Source organism: Heterocephalus glaber, unplaced genomic scaffold, assembly GCF_053883595.1.
Source record: "Heterocephalus glaber isolate CG9 unplaced genomic scaffold, H.glaber_assembly_v1.0 deba00001497, whole genome shotgun sequence".
Lineage (NCBI taxonomy): Eukaryota > Metazoa > Chordata > Mammalia > Rodentia > Bathyergidae > Heterocephalus > Heterocephalus glaber.
Window position 1 is genome coordinate 73,548,022 of NW_028258320.1, and position 14,270 is coordinate 73,562,291.

The following is a 14,270-nucleotide window of genomic DNA, read 5'->3' on the forward strand; positions in this document are numbered from 1 at the left end:
AACTGAGATTTCAAAAAGAATAGAAGTTAGCAAAGTAAAAAAAACTAGAAGTTACTGACTATATCTTGAGCTAAAGCTTTTTTAATGTGTGCTATTACCTTGGGCAAACCACTTACCTTCTCTTTCCTTGTCTGTAAAACGAGCAGTAGTTATCTATATTATTGGGTTTGGGGATTAAATGGTAGCATTAATAAAGCTTAGAGCACCATTTACATGTAGTAATGGCTCAGGATGAGGGCATAGAGGTAACAAAGAATTTCCTTTGGTAGAAACTTGGCCTAGAAGACAGTGGCTTCACAGAAGGTTTGCTAGGTAGAAGCCAGATCATAAAGCCCTTTTTGAGGTAGAGCAGATGTGATGTGATACAGTTTTAGTTTAAGAATGATCAGTGTCCGTCAAAGTCAGCTACTGCTGTGAGGTATGTGATGATGATGGCCTGAATCCAAGGAATGGAAGTGGGAATGGAGTGTACAGCTTTTGGATAACATGAACATCTTCGATAAGAATACTGTAAAACAGTCTGTAATCTCTGGGGTTAGACGTTTGACTTCTATGTAAAAAGCCGTACTTAGCTTTGTGGTGGTGATTACAGTATATGGTACAGGGTGACCTCGACTTTATTGCTTAATATTCACTGAGCAGAGATTATGGTGGTCTTAGACTCTGATCCTGTTTATAGTCCTGTTAGAATTTTTTGGAAACCCTAGGTTTTGTTTTGATGCTTGTTTTTGTAATGCTGAAATTGAACCAGAGCCTTGCACATGCTAGGCAAGCAGTTTACCCCTGAACTACATCCCCCTTTTTTAAAATTGCATTTTGAGACAGAGTCCTACTAAGGTGCTTGTCCTGGTTTCAAACCTGAGATTCTCATGCGTCAGCCTCCTAGGATCACATGGGCAGGCACTGCCACCCCTGGTTTAACCTTTGGGGTTTTTTTTCTTTTGTTAGTTACTGGTTTTAAGATTGGTTAACTGTGATATTTTTTGTGCATGTGTGCTGTAGTGTTCGTCCAGTTGAGGTGGCATGTTTTACTGCACTGAGTCTCTTCAAATGCTGCAGTTATTCTTAACTGTCTGTTTGAAAATGAATAAAGGGTTAGCCGGCCATGAACCACTTACCAGTCCAATTATTTAAATACAGCATGACCAAAAATTGCATTTTTAAAATTAATTTTTATAAGATAATATAACAGAAAGATAAAAATGACAATTATATCAATACAAGAATCGACTAGCCGTAATGCCCACCTTCCTGAGTGACGCTCGGTGTACTCAGTACATAAACACGCTGCCCGGTGATGCGCGGGGTAAACTGTTCAGGGGCTGACGTTGAAATTCAGCTTCTAAAACACAGCTCGCTAGTAAGTCAGAAAAAGGTCAAATAAGTCACAGGTGAAAATTTTGATTTATGTAATAATGTTTGAAAGCTTCCAATGATATCCTTTTTTAAAAAAAACATTTCTTAGTGCTAGGTTTTGGCATTGATTTTAATGAGTTAAGGTTTTTATTTGTGGAGAGAAGTATAAGTTTATTGGACTTTTTTTTCTGCATTGCTAAGGTCTACAAAGAAGTCATCTTTTAAATCTTTTTTTTTTTTGGTACTGGGGATCGAACTCAGGACTTTGTGCTTGCAAGGCAAGTGGCAGAACCACTGAGCTAAATCCTCAGCCCATCATCTTTTAAGTCTTAAGAGTTGACATTTAGCTCTATTTTTCACACACACAGAAAAGAAATGATTGCCCAGCAGCGTGAATATAAAAAGAAGAAAGCTTTGAAAAAAGCACAAAGAATAAAGGAACTTGAGCAGGAAAGAGAAGACCAGAAAGTGAAATGGCAGCAGTTCAACAACAGAGCCTATTCTAAAAACAAAAAGGGCCAGGTTGGTAAATCTTCAGCACACTTTACACCTGAAAAATACAACTGCCATTAAAATAATTTTATAATTAAAATTATTTAGTTATAATTTAAAAGATAGATTTTCAAAACTGTGTGAATAACCAGTTCTTGAATCAGTCCTCAGCTGTACTCACTTCGGCAGGACATATACTAAAATTGAATCAGCCCTCAGTTTGGCTTTTTGAAAGAATCTTTATTAGCCATTGTCTCTGCAGACATTACAAATTTGTGTTTCTATTAGGAATTATAGAAATTTGAAAAATTATTTGCTACCTTATAGACCACTTAGAGGCAATTTATTGAACTCTTTTGGCTTAGTTCACGTGCCTTTATAAGCATCACTAGTAGATTTATTTATTTATTTTTGATACCAGGGATCGAACTTAGGGCCTTGCGCTTTGGAGGCAGGCAGCAGCACCACTGAGCTAAATCTCTGGCCCTACTAGTAGACTTTATTTAAAAGAGCTTCCAGGTTCCCTTAATAAACTTCTCTGAGTATTGGGTAGAAAATAACCATAGCATTCATAGAAGTTAAAAATAGGGTAACCTGGCTTTCACCCTTATCTTACTTTTCTATCAGGCTGACTCTTGCACTGGTGGGCATGGAAAGCAGTGCTTCCCTTTCATGACCATAATTATTTTATGACTTGAATGTCAAGGCTCTTCGCAATTAAGACATCTCAACAGGCTCACCATAAACTTGAATACAACCAGAGTTATAGTTGTGCCAAAATAGTTAGCTCACAGCATAAATTATGATTCAAGATTACAAAACTAAAATGTTGAGACCTTTAAAAAGTGAATGTTACGAGTTTTAATAATATGTAGTGATATTTTCTTTCCATAACTTTTAACTAAATGGCTTCTTCCAGCACCAGACTATTTCACTACTCATTTTTGACCCTAAGCAAACAAAACAATGCTTTTTTTTTTTTTTTTTTTAATACTGAGACTAGAATGTAGTATAACACTAAGTTTGGGGAAAATTTTTTTTTCTAACACTAATTAGGAATGGTTTGATGGTTTGTTTTCTTTCCCCTAGGTGAAGAGGAGTATTTTTGCTTCACCTGAGAGTGTAACTGGCAAAGTTGGAGTAGGAACTTGTGGAATTGCTGATAAACCTATGACACAGTATCAAGATACTTCTAAATACAATGTCAGGCATTTGATGCCTCAATAATCAAAAAAACTGTTGGATTTCATCTCTGCAGGGCTTTACATTTACCTTTTTATCCTTATATTTTTCTAAAGGTAAATTATTTGATAGGTGAGTAAGGAAGATACCATTGTTGTCATTGTTTGACTTTAATAGAGTGAAACTTGAAGAAATTGCATTTGATAAACTGTTATTCATTTAACTTTTCATTGCTACTACCATAGTTCCCTCAGAGTTTATTGAATAAGGCAACTTTTCTAGATAGAAGCTGCTTCATTCGGCACTTTGATGAATTGTTGATATACTAATACCAAGTCCCACGTGCAGTCGTAACTTGGAGTTTGACACACAATTCATTGGAACATGAAGGCAAAACACCAGCCACCTGCTAGAGATCTTTTTTCTTTTTTTCAACTTTAAAACCGAGCTATTGTCAAGATAAGTCTAAAGGTAGGTTACTTTATAATGGCAAAGTTTATTTTGAGATTTTTCCTTCAGTAACTTGTTTTCTAAGCCAATTAGGCCATCTCTAAAGTTGATCCAGCTTTTATTTTTATTCATTTAGTTTTATGCAGAAAAACATGTTTAGGATGAGCTACCTTTTTTAAGGTGTTTCTGTTTGATGTTTTGTGGATTTGTTTTTGTTTGCTTTTTCCTTTTTCACTTAATGGTAGTGGTACTGTTTTTTTGGACGTGTAATGTTTATATGGGAAAACAAAAAGTGATGTATAGCCCTGTATACAGTGTAGATACTATTTTTGTAAAAAACCAAGGGTAAATTAATGAACAAGAGTACTGAATGTTTCATCATTAAAAATTTCTTGTATTTCTTGTGCATTAATCTGACCATAATTTCCCTGTATATTATGTTCATGTACCTGAGTTTGTAATTTTAATTAACTAGATCAAGTTGCCAGCATTTGTTGGTGTGAGCATCACAGTTATCCGAAGTTAAGTTTAAGCCAAATACATGCATAGAAAAGGGTCTTCCTATTAATGGAAGATGATTTTTAGGATGTGTGTTAATTTCAGTTTGTATGTTTAACTTTTATTAAATAAAGTGTTTTTAAAATCTCCAGGGTGTGTTACAAAAGGGCGTAGTCTTTAGCTGCCAGCTGTGGTATAGTAAGCCTTGAACTTGCACACAATTACAGTGAAAGAGTATTGTGTGATAAAGGTTTCAATAAATCCTTAAGTATTCCTTCCATTAAATACAAAAAATCAGATCTCAGACCAACTAGTCATTTTAAGTCTCTGCTGTGTATTGGAGTTTTTGTAAATTTTTGCTGGAAAAGGAAATTTTTTAATTTTACAAATTTTAAATTTATTTTATTTATTTATTTATTTTGTAAATTGAAACTTTAGGACAGTGTTAAAAGGTAGAATTCTTTCTCTCCCTTTGCCTTTCTCCTCCAAGCCTAGGAGGTCACAATTTTCCTTCCTAAACGCGTAGAACAGAGATTATAACAGAAAAAGGGCTACCTAAAGCCTGAAATTTTTTAATAAAAACTTTGAAATATACTTATATTTATCTCCTAACTATTGTAATAGCATCAGCCTTGAAGGGTTGTAAGAGAACCCTTTGAATGAAAACATGAGCAAGTTTAGTGTAATTGTACAGAAAATGGTTTGTTTTTTGGTTTTTTGTTTTTTGGGTTTTTTTCAAACTCTTGTCCTTGCACTTGCAGGGCAGGCGGCAGAACCACTGAGCTAAATCCCCAGCCCCAGAAAATTGTTTTTAGTCAGTTGCCTTAGTATGTTAGGAGGATAGTAGTTTACCTGGTGTATGAATAGGAAAAACTGCTGTAACCAAGACTTAGCCTTCCTTTGACTCTGTGGGCCCTTTTCTGCATGTTAATTTTACTGGAGGCCTTTGTAGTAGGAGAGAGAAATGAAATAAAAGTGACCATATCATAGAAAACATATATTTTGAAAATCAGAAGCAAGCATAGCATAAGATCAGGAGCCCTTGTGTCAGAAATGTAGATGTGACCTTTTGGAAAGCAAGTGTCAGGATGACGTCTCTGGATTAACTGAAAGTTAGGATGGAGGATATAGTACTTGTTACAGTTTGATGCTGAAGTTGAGATGCTTAATGAAAAGCATAATACCAGTAGTAGTTTACTGGTTATGGTGGTTATGCTCTCCATATTCTAAAAATTAATTAGGAACTCTGGCCTTAACAAAGCTTTGTGAAAAAATTTAGTGTAGTTTCCCCTGTCAAGAAAGATGACTTAAAATTCTGAAACTGACAGACTGAAATGTAAAATATTGATTCATGACTCCTAAATACAGTGGTTTCATGTATCTCCTCAAAGCTTAGCATTCTTTTGTTATTCACTGTTTCAAGGAATAAACAGTTCTAAGCCCAAGAATAGTGACCAGAAATCTAATAGCATCACAGATAACAAATGCTATTCTGGTTAGCATGTAGAGAGACCAACAGAGCATACTGGAAGACCAAGGATTCTAAAACCAGAATGCTGTTTGAATCCTGGCCCCCCATTTATTAGCTAATGTGTATGAGTCCTCCACCTCATTTTCCTGTACTATAGAATGAAAATAATAGCTCTTTCTCTAGGTTTTAAGGGGAAGTTAATATTTGTAAGGAGCTACAATAGCTGGCATATGATAGGCAACATAGGAGCAGCTGACATTTATTGGGAAGTGGCAGTGGTGAATACATGATCTTTTTTCCTTAAACAGCTGACATTCTTCATGGATAAGAAAACCCACTGCTTGTGATTTGAGGCCCCCAATTACAACTTACTGAAATGTTAACAAATTACCAAGCAAAACATAAGTCCTAGTAAGGTTTTAAATTAACTTTCACACTAGTGCATATTTCTTAATGGGAAGAGAGTAAAGGTTATAATAAAAATCACCCCTGGTGCTCATAAAATTAAACAGGGACTTCTGGGTCTAGTTCCTATTCCAGACTTATTTATCCAAGCCAGGGTGTCTTTGACAAACACCATAAACAATTCTTTATGCATCCTTGGCTGAGAACCATGTTTTAGGTTAAATGTAAAAGGCTTTTGATATTTGGAATGAAAAATACCTTTAGTGGCAGTTTTTTTAGCCTAATTATAAAAACAGGCCATTAAACTAATTTCATCAGTTAAAACTTAATTCATTTTTAATGTTTTTGTCATAGTGAAGGATTGTGTGTCTGTATTTTTGGTATGTGATTTTAGTGTTGGGTGTGTCTGCCTTGAAAAAGCAAAGGAAACGTCCGGTCCTGTAAAGAAAGTTTATTTTGGAGGTACCCATGTGTGTCAGTAAGTTATAATTTTATAATTTAAACTACACCTTTTTACAAGGTGAAAAATACCAGTTGTAAACTCAGCCAAAAATAATGGTTACTTAATTTGGCTTTTTGCCTAATTTGGACGTTGAAATATGGAAGGAAGAAAATCTTAAACTAACCAGGTTTTGTATTCGTTAGAATCTTAAAAGGGTTCAATAAATACGTGAACTGTATTGTTTATATTATACTATGAAGCAGATAGTACAAATAATTTATAAATTCAACAGTAAATGTCAACATTCTTTGTATCTAGGATTTTTGAGTTGCAAGTTAAACTGAATTTTTACTGCACTGGAGATGAAGAGCATAGCAGGCAAAGTAACAGGTAATTTTGTAGTTTCAACAAAAAGACCCAAGTAATTGAATCCCTTTATCCTATCATTTTTAAAAACTTACATTTCGGTATAGATATATTTTTATGAGGTTCAGAAACCAGTAGATGGGACCTTCTAAGAGTTTGTCTTGGTATATCCAAAAAAGCAGTAAAAGAAGACATATGATGGTGTTACATTTGTAAGGTTTTTCAATTGCATTCTCTGCCTTTTCAGCTAATGTATATAAAGGTGGTTCTTTTGTGGCCTTGAATGGGAAGGATAAAGTAGACCTGAGAATTAACAGTACATAGTTGATAGCTGAAGTAGCTAAAACTACCAGATTTTAGATAATTATCTCTCAGTTCTCAGGCAGTAAAAACTGGCAGTTAACTTCTACCATATTCCTTTCCAGTTCATTTTATGAGCCCAGGGTAGACTTCGGTCACTAGAATTATTTAAATTGTAATGTTTCCCCAGTTGCGGTATTAGTTCAGGTAAAGGACCCATGGTTATACTGTTGAAAGGAAAGGTTGGGTTGGCTTTGTTTGAGGAGACACTGTCAGTTTGGGACCCAAAATCATGGTTTTTATTTTGCTGGCTCATTTCCCCTTTCCTGGTAAAACTGATGAACTTTTATTTTTTTCCCTTTCAAGCCCTGTACTTATCTTAGCAAGATGCAGTGAATTTCTGACCCCAGAAACAGGCTTGGTGCAAACACTTGACTCCATATCGTGGGAAAACTTGAGTCGAAGCCTGAGCTCTGCAGCTAGGCTAGTCTTTAATAGATGGTAATTACCAGTTGCTCATTGCTCAGAAGTGGCAGGAAGGAGTAAGTATCCCTTCAGTTCTTCTGCCTGGAGTTTTCCCTCCATGAGTGCTGTCAGGTATAGGTGATCTAGCTTTCAGTTAAGTGTGACGAAGGTACTGACCTCTTAAATTTACACAGTATTCTCTTGGTACACATTTTAGTAATGTTGCATGGCTTTCGTTACATCTTTACAGTACTATTCTTTGCCCTGGTGTGAACATCTAAAATACCCCAGTTATTGCCCTAACAATAAAGACTGTTTTCCCTGTTGCAAAGAGCTATCAAGAAAATAGAAATAATCCCCCAAATCACAGTAAGTGGGTTGGCAGTATTTTAATAGTGTTTCACTTGGGCTGTTTTTCATAATTTGTAACTTGGAAGAAAGGCAAAACAAGGGCCGGGGATGTAGCTCAGTGGCGTCACTCCTGCCTGGCAAACACAAGGCCCGGAGTTCGAGTCCCAGTTCCAGAAAGAAAAGAAGGGCAAAACAATGAAGTGAAATCGTCAGTATGTGCCTTTGAATTACACTAAAAGAATTAGACAGTCTGCAACAAAAGTTTCTTGTTCTAGTGCATGGGGGCAAGAAGATAGCTGTTTATTTGCTTTTCTAGGCAAGGTCAGCATTAAATATTAAATATTAAGCAGGGCTTTCAGATACCTATAGCAGTCAAGACCCTATCTCAAAAAAAATTTTTAAAGGGGGCCAGGGATTTAGCTCAGTGGCACCTCACTTGCCTGCCAAGCACAAGGTCCTGAGTTCAATCCCTGGTACTGGAGGGAAAAAAAAGGGCTAGGGATGTAGCTGAGGGGTAGAGCATGCCTGGGTTTAAGCAGCAGTATAACCTTACAGGAGGAGGCTTGCCTCGACACTTTAAATCCCTTCATAATTCTAAAGGCAGCCATTGTCATGGGGCCTGCAGAGATTTTTTAAAAGTAGTTCTCATACATGTGCTAACCAGAGTGACTTCATCAGAATCCTCTGGTAGTGCGGTGGGGTAAGATTTACCTATACCTCTAAAGTATAGCCCACAGGCATTTTATTAGAAGAGTACCCTAAAATAAAGTTAGTGGGGACTGAAGGGAACTGCCAGTCTTTTCAGTTTGTGTAATAGTGTAACTAAATGGATCCCCTGAGATCAGATAATGTCAAAAACTCTGTGTCCTACGTGAAGCACTTACCCAATACATGAAGCCATGTGCTTAGGTTATATGGAATTAGATAGGCACCTGTTTAAATTTTAGAATAGTAATTATAATTCAGAAATTCTGGACTTCTGATGTATCACAGACAGAAGATAGTTGCCTGAAGGTGTGGATGTTCATGTTTGCCTTCGTGGAGAAGGGTGTTAAAAAAATTAACTCGGGTATTCTTTATTCACAATCTTTATTTCTTGCGGTTCAGTTACGTGTCAGTTGGTCTTTTGAAAAACTAATCCTTCTTATTCATTATACATTTTACCCTTTCCTTCCCTCAAGGAAAACCAACCCAGGGAAGGAGCAGTATAGGGGAGCAGTTGATGTGTGTACTATAGGGTTGGGACAGATGCTTCCCCACCCATCATCCTGTACATATACAGTGAAATGGCAGCACCTCAGATGTGTCCCATGTCCCACGTTTCAGCTTTTTGTAAAATGATGCTAGTGAATGCTATGGGAAAAATAAAAATGGATTTCCATGGTAAGAAGCACACTCTTTAAACTCTCACTTGGAAAAGTCAAAAATAAGCAAATACATAGTGCAACATCTTGACCTAGCCAGGGATATTATAAATGAAAAAAAATAATTTACCTGGGCCATAGGAATGAATTTCTTTTGTCATGTTTTTCATTATGTCTCCAGCACCTGAAGTGTAGTAAGTTTCTAAAGGGATGCAGTTTTTCACACACACCTACTTCAAAGAATTTATCTACTCAAACACAGCACAGTCAAGGGAAAATTTTTTGGAGGGACAAGAGGAGCACAAGAACAAGTGTGCGTGCACACGTGCTGAGGGCCTTAGGTGTGACCAGGATGGTACACTTCACATACAGAAGCACTGAATGCTGCTACAGTGCTGCTCACAAGAGTCTGACATTAACACACAACTCAGCTGCACTGCTAAATACGGTTGTCTTTATTTTCTTTTTCCTTGCCCAGCCCTATCTAAACATAAAATGGAACTACAGGACTGAAATTAACAATCCATTAAAATCAGCAATAAGTTATGAAAATCATAAAGCTTTAAGTAATTAAGGGTAGTTAAATTATTTAAAGTATACAAAGTCCAAAAAGGGGGGTGTCCCCAGAAGGTTTCCTGGGGTAAGCTTGAGGACCAGAGGGAAACCTTGGCATTTGAAAGACAATGGGAACATGTGACATCAAAGTGCAGGCTGGGAATTTCACTTAGAAAATAACATTTCTGAAAATTTAAGAGCAACAATAGCACCTGCACAGTGGGACTGAGAGACGAGACTGTAGAAAATGGAAGCAAATCCTTACAGTAAAATGAAGTAAGTGCTGAACTTAACTATGTTAACTACGATAGTGTGTCTGCTATGGATATCAGATGGTTAAAAACTGGTAAGGGTAATGATTCTAAAAACAAAAATGGCATTGACCTTTTTCTACCTAGCCCAGACCTCGTTCCTTTTGTGCACTACAAAGAGGTGTTATTATCAAATGCTGCATCAAAATAGATTTTTCCCAATGTTTTTCCACTATAAAAGACATCTATGTTTACTTATGGACAAGCTTTAAAAAGATGTCATTTTGGTTTTCAACACATATAAACAGTTATCAAAATCTCAAAAATGCTGCCACAGCTCAGACTTTGGCCTGCTAATCTGCGTGCACAACTCACAACTCACGCAGATACAGAGGCATGTAGAGCTTTTTCCTTCTTGCCCCCGATCCATACTCAAAAGGCCTGTGTGTCAGAGGCCATCATGCGGGAGTGCCCCTTGCGGCCTAGGGGTGGTGGGCTGGTGCCCTAGTGCTAACAATACAGGATAAGGTCAGCTGGCTTAGCATGGAATCCAACAGAAAGCTGAGAGCTGCATGATGATCCCTTTCAAAAGGCTTCATGGGAGTCTCTCCTTTTGTAGAGCATGAAATGAGTTTTTGAAAAAAGAATTGATCATCCACAGGCTTCATGATAAGTTGTCCCAGGCTGAGCTGTAATAGCTCTTTAGCTACCCAAGTTTACTGCCTGATTATCTTGTCTTCCTCACTATAGATTTGATTTTGTTTCTAGGGCCATAAAGCTAAGGAAGGGTTCATAACCTCATCTTTGAATGTGTCTACTCAATGCAGTATGAGCAAACTAGAAAGAGGATGGACTCTCCAATGTCCTCTTTTGAACCAACTAAATCAAATCAAGGTAATTTCACGTTTGCTGCTGCCACTAGGAATTAGATTTTTTTTTCCAATATGAATATTCTGAATATTTGTTCTGCTGGGGAGGCTCTATCCCACTTTTTGCTAAGTATTTGCTTAACTACAGGTCTTCTGACCTTTTTGTTCAAGTATAGTTTTTGTTTAGTTTTAAAGAGGAGACTGCAACATGAACCCAAATTAAGAGATTGTATTGTATTGGCCCAGTGAATATTCTGCCCTGCACTGTTATGTCATGCTGGGTTCTAGGAAGTGAACGAAAGTTTGACACTGGCACTGGAGTAACCCTCATCACTCCCAATACTCTGCAGGCTGCTGTGGTCATCAATGTCACTGATGCTGGTGGTGCTTATATTGTCCACTTCTCCATGGGAGAACTCTGTGCTTTCAACATCCACTTCAATCTCCTCTGCCAAAAGAGAAAAGAAAGGCATTAATAATCTATACACGCCTCTTTGAAGATTAAGACATGAAGAAAAACAGTATAAAATGTTATACAACACGCACATTATCAGTGATCTTTGCAGACAGACAAGGTGAAGAGTATTTTCTCCACAAAAAAATGTCTGCTATACCATGGTCTTAATTTAGGCAGCAAGTTTACTAAAACCCTTTGATGCCAGTCTGTCTGGACCTCTCTCTAAAAGCACTCCGTCTATTTGGGAATTAGTACTTAATATTAAAAGATCCCAACATCTAACATCTGTTTTGCATTAAACCAGAAACTAATTCTCAGTGTTGTTTCTTAATCAGGGCTGCCTTAAAAGAAGAAGCATAAACTTTAAACCAGGCAAACTAAAAAAAACAAACAAACTAGAAAACGTGTCCATCAGGACCTATGATGGTATTCTATAGATAATTCTACAGACTTTTACAATTTATCTTAAAATTTTTTATTCAGTAACTAAAGGCAATCAAAGTAAATTTTGACAGATTTGTCTTCCAATTTAATTTCCTTGCATCAAATATAGCTTGAAATCTCATATTTTTTTGTGGGGCTGAGAATAGAACTCAGTGCCTCATGCATGCTAGCCAAGTGCTCTGCCTGATGAGCTACATCCCCAGCTCCCAAATACAGCTTGAAATGAGAACTTGAGATTTAAAATGAGTTTCTAGATTACAGTGAGATATATAAAGAATTAAAGACATTATGGGTGGACTGGATTTAGCTCGGTGGTTCCACTGCCTGCCTTGAAAGCACAAGGTCCCGAGTTTGATCCCATTATGGTGGTGGAATTTGGCATTAAAAACCAAACAAACTCCTTAATACATACATAGCCATAGCTATCATATTTTGTTAAATACTGAAATCAATATTTAATAATAATACTTTTTAGGAAGTTTAAAATTGCTTTTTTTCCCCTTAGGAACTAGAATTAAAAACTCAGGATTTTTCAATCCTCTTAAAAGACAAACACAAAGCCTGAAGTTCCATATTTGACTTAGATGAAAGATCACTGGCAGTTATTAAAGCAATGAGAATTCATTATTTGTTTGGAAATTTCCATTTAAAAAGGCAAAACAAAAACAAAAATCTGTCTTTTTTAGGAAAAAAGCCTTAGTGGCACTGTCTAGTATTTTAGTCTACTCAAAATCTCATTAGTTTCATTTTCTCAAATAGGCTTAAAGTCCTCAACGTTCTCCTGGGGGGGTCTTACTGGGGTGTAAGGCCTGGGGGTGGGTTGAGGCTAGAGATGAAGACCAATAAAATTCAGATTCTTTTTTTTTTTAGAAAGGGAGGGTGGTTTCTGTTCTTTAATTCTACCAAAGACAAATGTCCTACCGTGAGTGGAAAGAGAAATTAAGGATGTGGTACTTACAAATATTTATCACCGGTAATACAAGATCAGTGTATCTTCTAACACAATGACTTGAAGGGCACAACATGACTTCTGTGATATTTCTTGCTCCAAATAGATACCTTCAATCTAATGATCTTAAAACATCAGACTAACAAAAATGGGGAACACTATGAAGTTTACAAAGTGTTATGGTCATTGAAGGAAGACCAAAGAACTATAACATAATAGGGGATTCTGCATAGGGTCCTAGACCTGACAAGGACATCAGTGGAAAAACTAATCGGGCCCCTACATGGAACTGAACCCACAGCTTCATGAATGCTGGGAAGCACTCTACCACTGTGCCACACCTCAGCCTTATTTTTTACATTCTGAGACAAGGTCTCATCAAGTTGCCCAGGCTGACCTTCAACTTGTCATCCTCCTGCCTCAGCCTCGCTAGTAGCTGGGATTACAGATGTGTACCACCATGCAAAGCTCATTAATAGTATTATACCAGTGTTAATTTTGTTTCCCGTACTTATAATGGTTATGTAGTATGTCAGCATAAGTGGAAGCTGGGGGAAGAGCAGACAAGAATCCCACAATTTTCTACAGAAAATCATTTAAATATATAAAAAAGTTGATATATATTCAAGAAAAAAAAACCCTTGTAATTCACACAAGCACTGGAAGACAATGTGATCGCATAAAATGTAGACTGTAGGGCCGGGGATTTAGCTCAGTGGTTCCACCGCCTGCCTCGCAAGCTAAGGACCCGAGTTCAATCCCTGGTACCAAAAAAAACAAAACAAAACATAGACTGTCACAGTACTGGCTAAAAAGAAAGCAAACTGTGTCTGCCAACCTATCCTGCCTAAAGCCAGAGAGATGTTTGGCATTCATCAGAGTAGAGACACTGCCTACCTCGCTCTGAATCAGAACGATCTGAAGAAATAGTTGATCCAATGCTGTCCATTCGTATTCGTTCCATTTCTTGAGGACCCTGCAGCTGTTCTAGTCGACGCTTTAAAAATCTCTGTTCGCGTTCCAAGTTCTCGAGCTGGTGCTGGCTCTTTCTTTCAGCTTCTTCAAGTTTCTAAAATGATGAAATGATATTTACATCTGTATAGTCAAATTTTAAAATATTAAAACATTTCCGTCTAACGTATTAAAATACTCTGGCGGAGAAAATATGTCTGCGTATATAAAAATACACATGAGTACATCTTTTCTAAACCTCAAAAATAGTTGTCTATACTTTTTTTGTGTATGAAAGCTAATTGAACAGGTAATGTGTAGTTGAACAAGTAAAAGTCTGTAAAACAATCTCCATAAAGGAGAAACTTCCTATGCAGCATTGTATTTGATGGAAAAATACTGAGGGACAGACGTAGCCAAATGAAGCTATCTCCACCAGAGGGCAGAACTGCCTCCTTTCTGACTAGTAGAAGGGTGATTGTTATTTTCCAAACATTCTCTAGTCTTCAAATGGCCACACTCAAAATAATTCAGTCTAATCAGTTTATGTTGCTGCCATCCGATTAGCTGGTAAGTTTTTAGAAATCTCTTGATATCAGTTATAAAAGAAGGCATGGTGAGCTAGCTGAATGAAACCAGGATCCAGAGAATC

General features: G+C 37.0%; 2 protein-coding genes across 10 annotated transcripts in view; one reads left to right on the forward strand and one right to left on the reverse strand.

Annotated features, from left to right (window-relative positions):
* Smndc1 (survival motor neuron domain containing 1) overlaps window positions 1–14,270 on the forward strand; it is a 29,795-nt gene that overhangs the window by 7,921 nt on the left and 7,604 nt on the right. For 2 of the 6 annotated variants that reach the window (XR_015440486.1, XR_015440487.1), the window contains exons 5-7: window positions 1,725–1,878; window positions 2,938–3,501; window positions 6,615–10,842. Coding sequence is in view for 1 of the 6 variants with exons in the window: in XM_004838954.3 (XP_004839011.1) it covers window positions 1,725–1,878; window positions 2,938–3,075 (292 nt within the window). In the remaining 5 variants the exon portion in view is untranslated. Of the gene's footprint in view, window positions 1–1,724; window positions 1,879–2,937; window positions 4,130–6,614; window positions 10,843–14,270 lie in introns of those variants that run through there. The other 4 variants (XR_015440488.1, XR_015440489.1, XR_001183054.3 and 1 more) reach the window with 3 other exon arrangements.
* Window positions 9,575–14,270, reverse strand: part of Mxi1 (MAX interactor 1, dimerization protein) — a 78,222-nt gene continuing 73,526 nt past the window's right edge. For all 4 annotated transcript variants that reach the window (XM_004838959.3, XM_004838956.4, XM_004838957.4 and 1 more), the window contains 2 exons: window positions 13,565–13,736; window positions 9,575–11,265 (listed from right to left, as the gene is read on the reverse strand). In XM_004838959.3, the coding sequence (XP_004839016.2) occupies window positions 11,102–11,265; window positions 13,565–13,736 (336 nt within the window). In that variant the 3' untranslated portion in view covers window positions 9,575–11,101. The remainder of the gene's footprint in view (window positions 11,266–13,564; window positions 13,737–14,270) is intronic.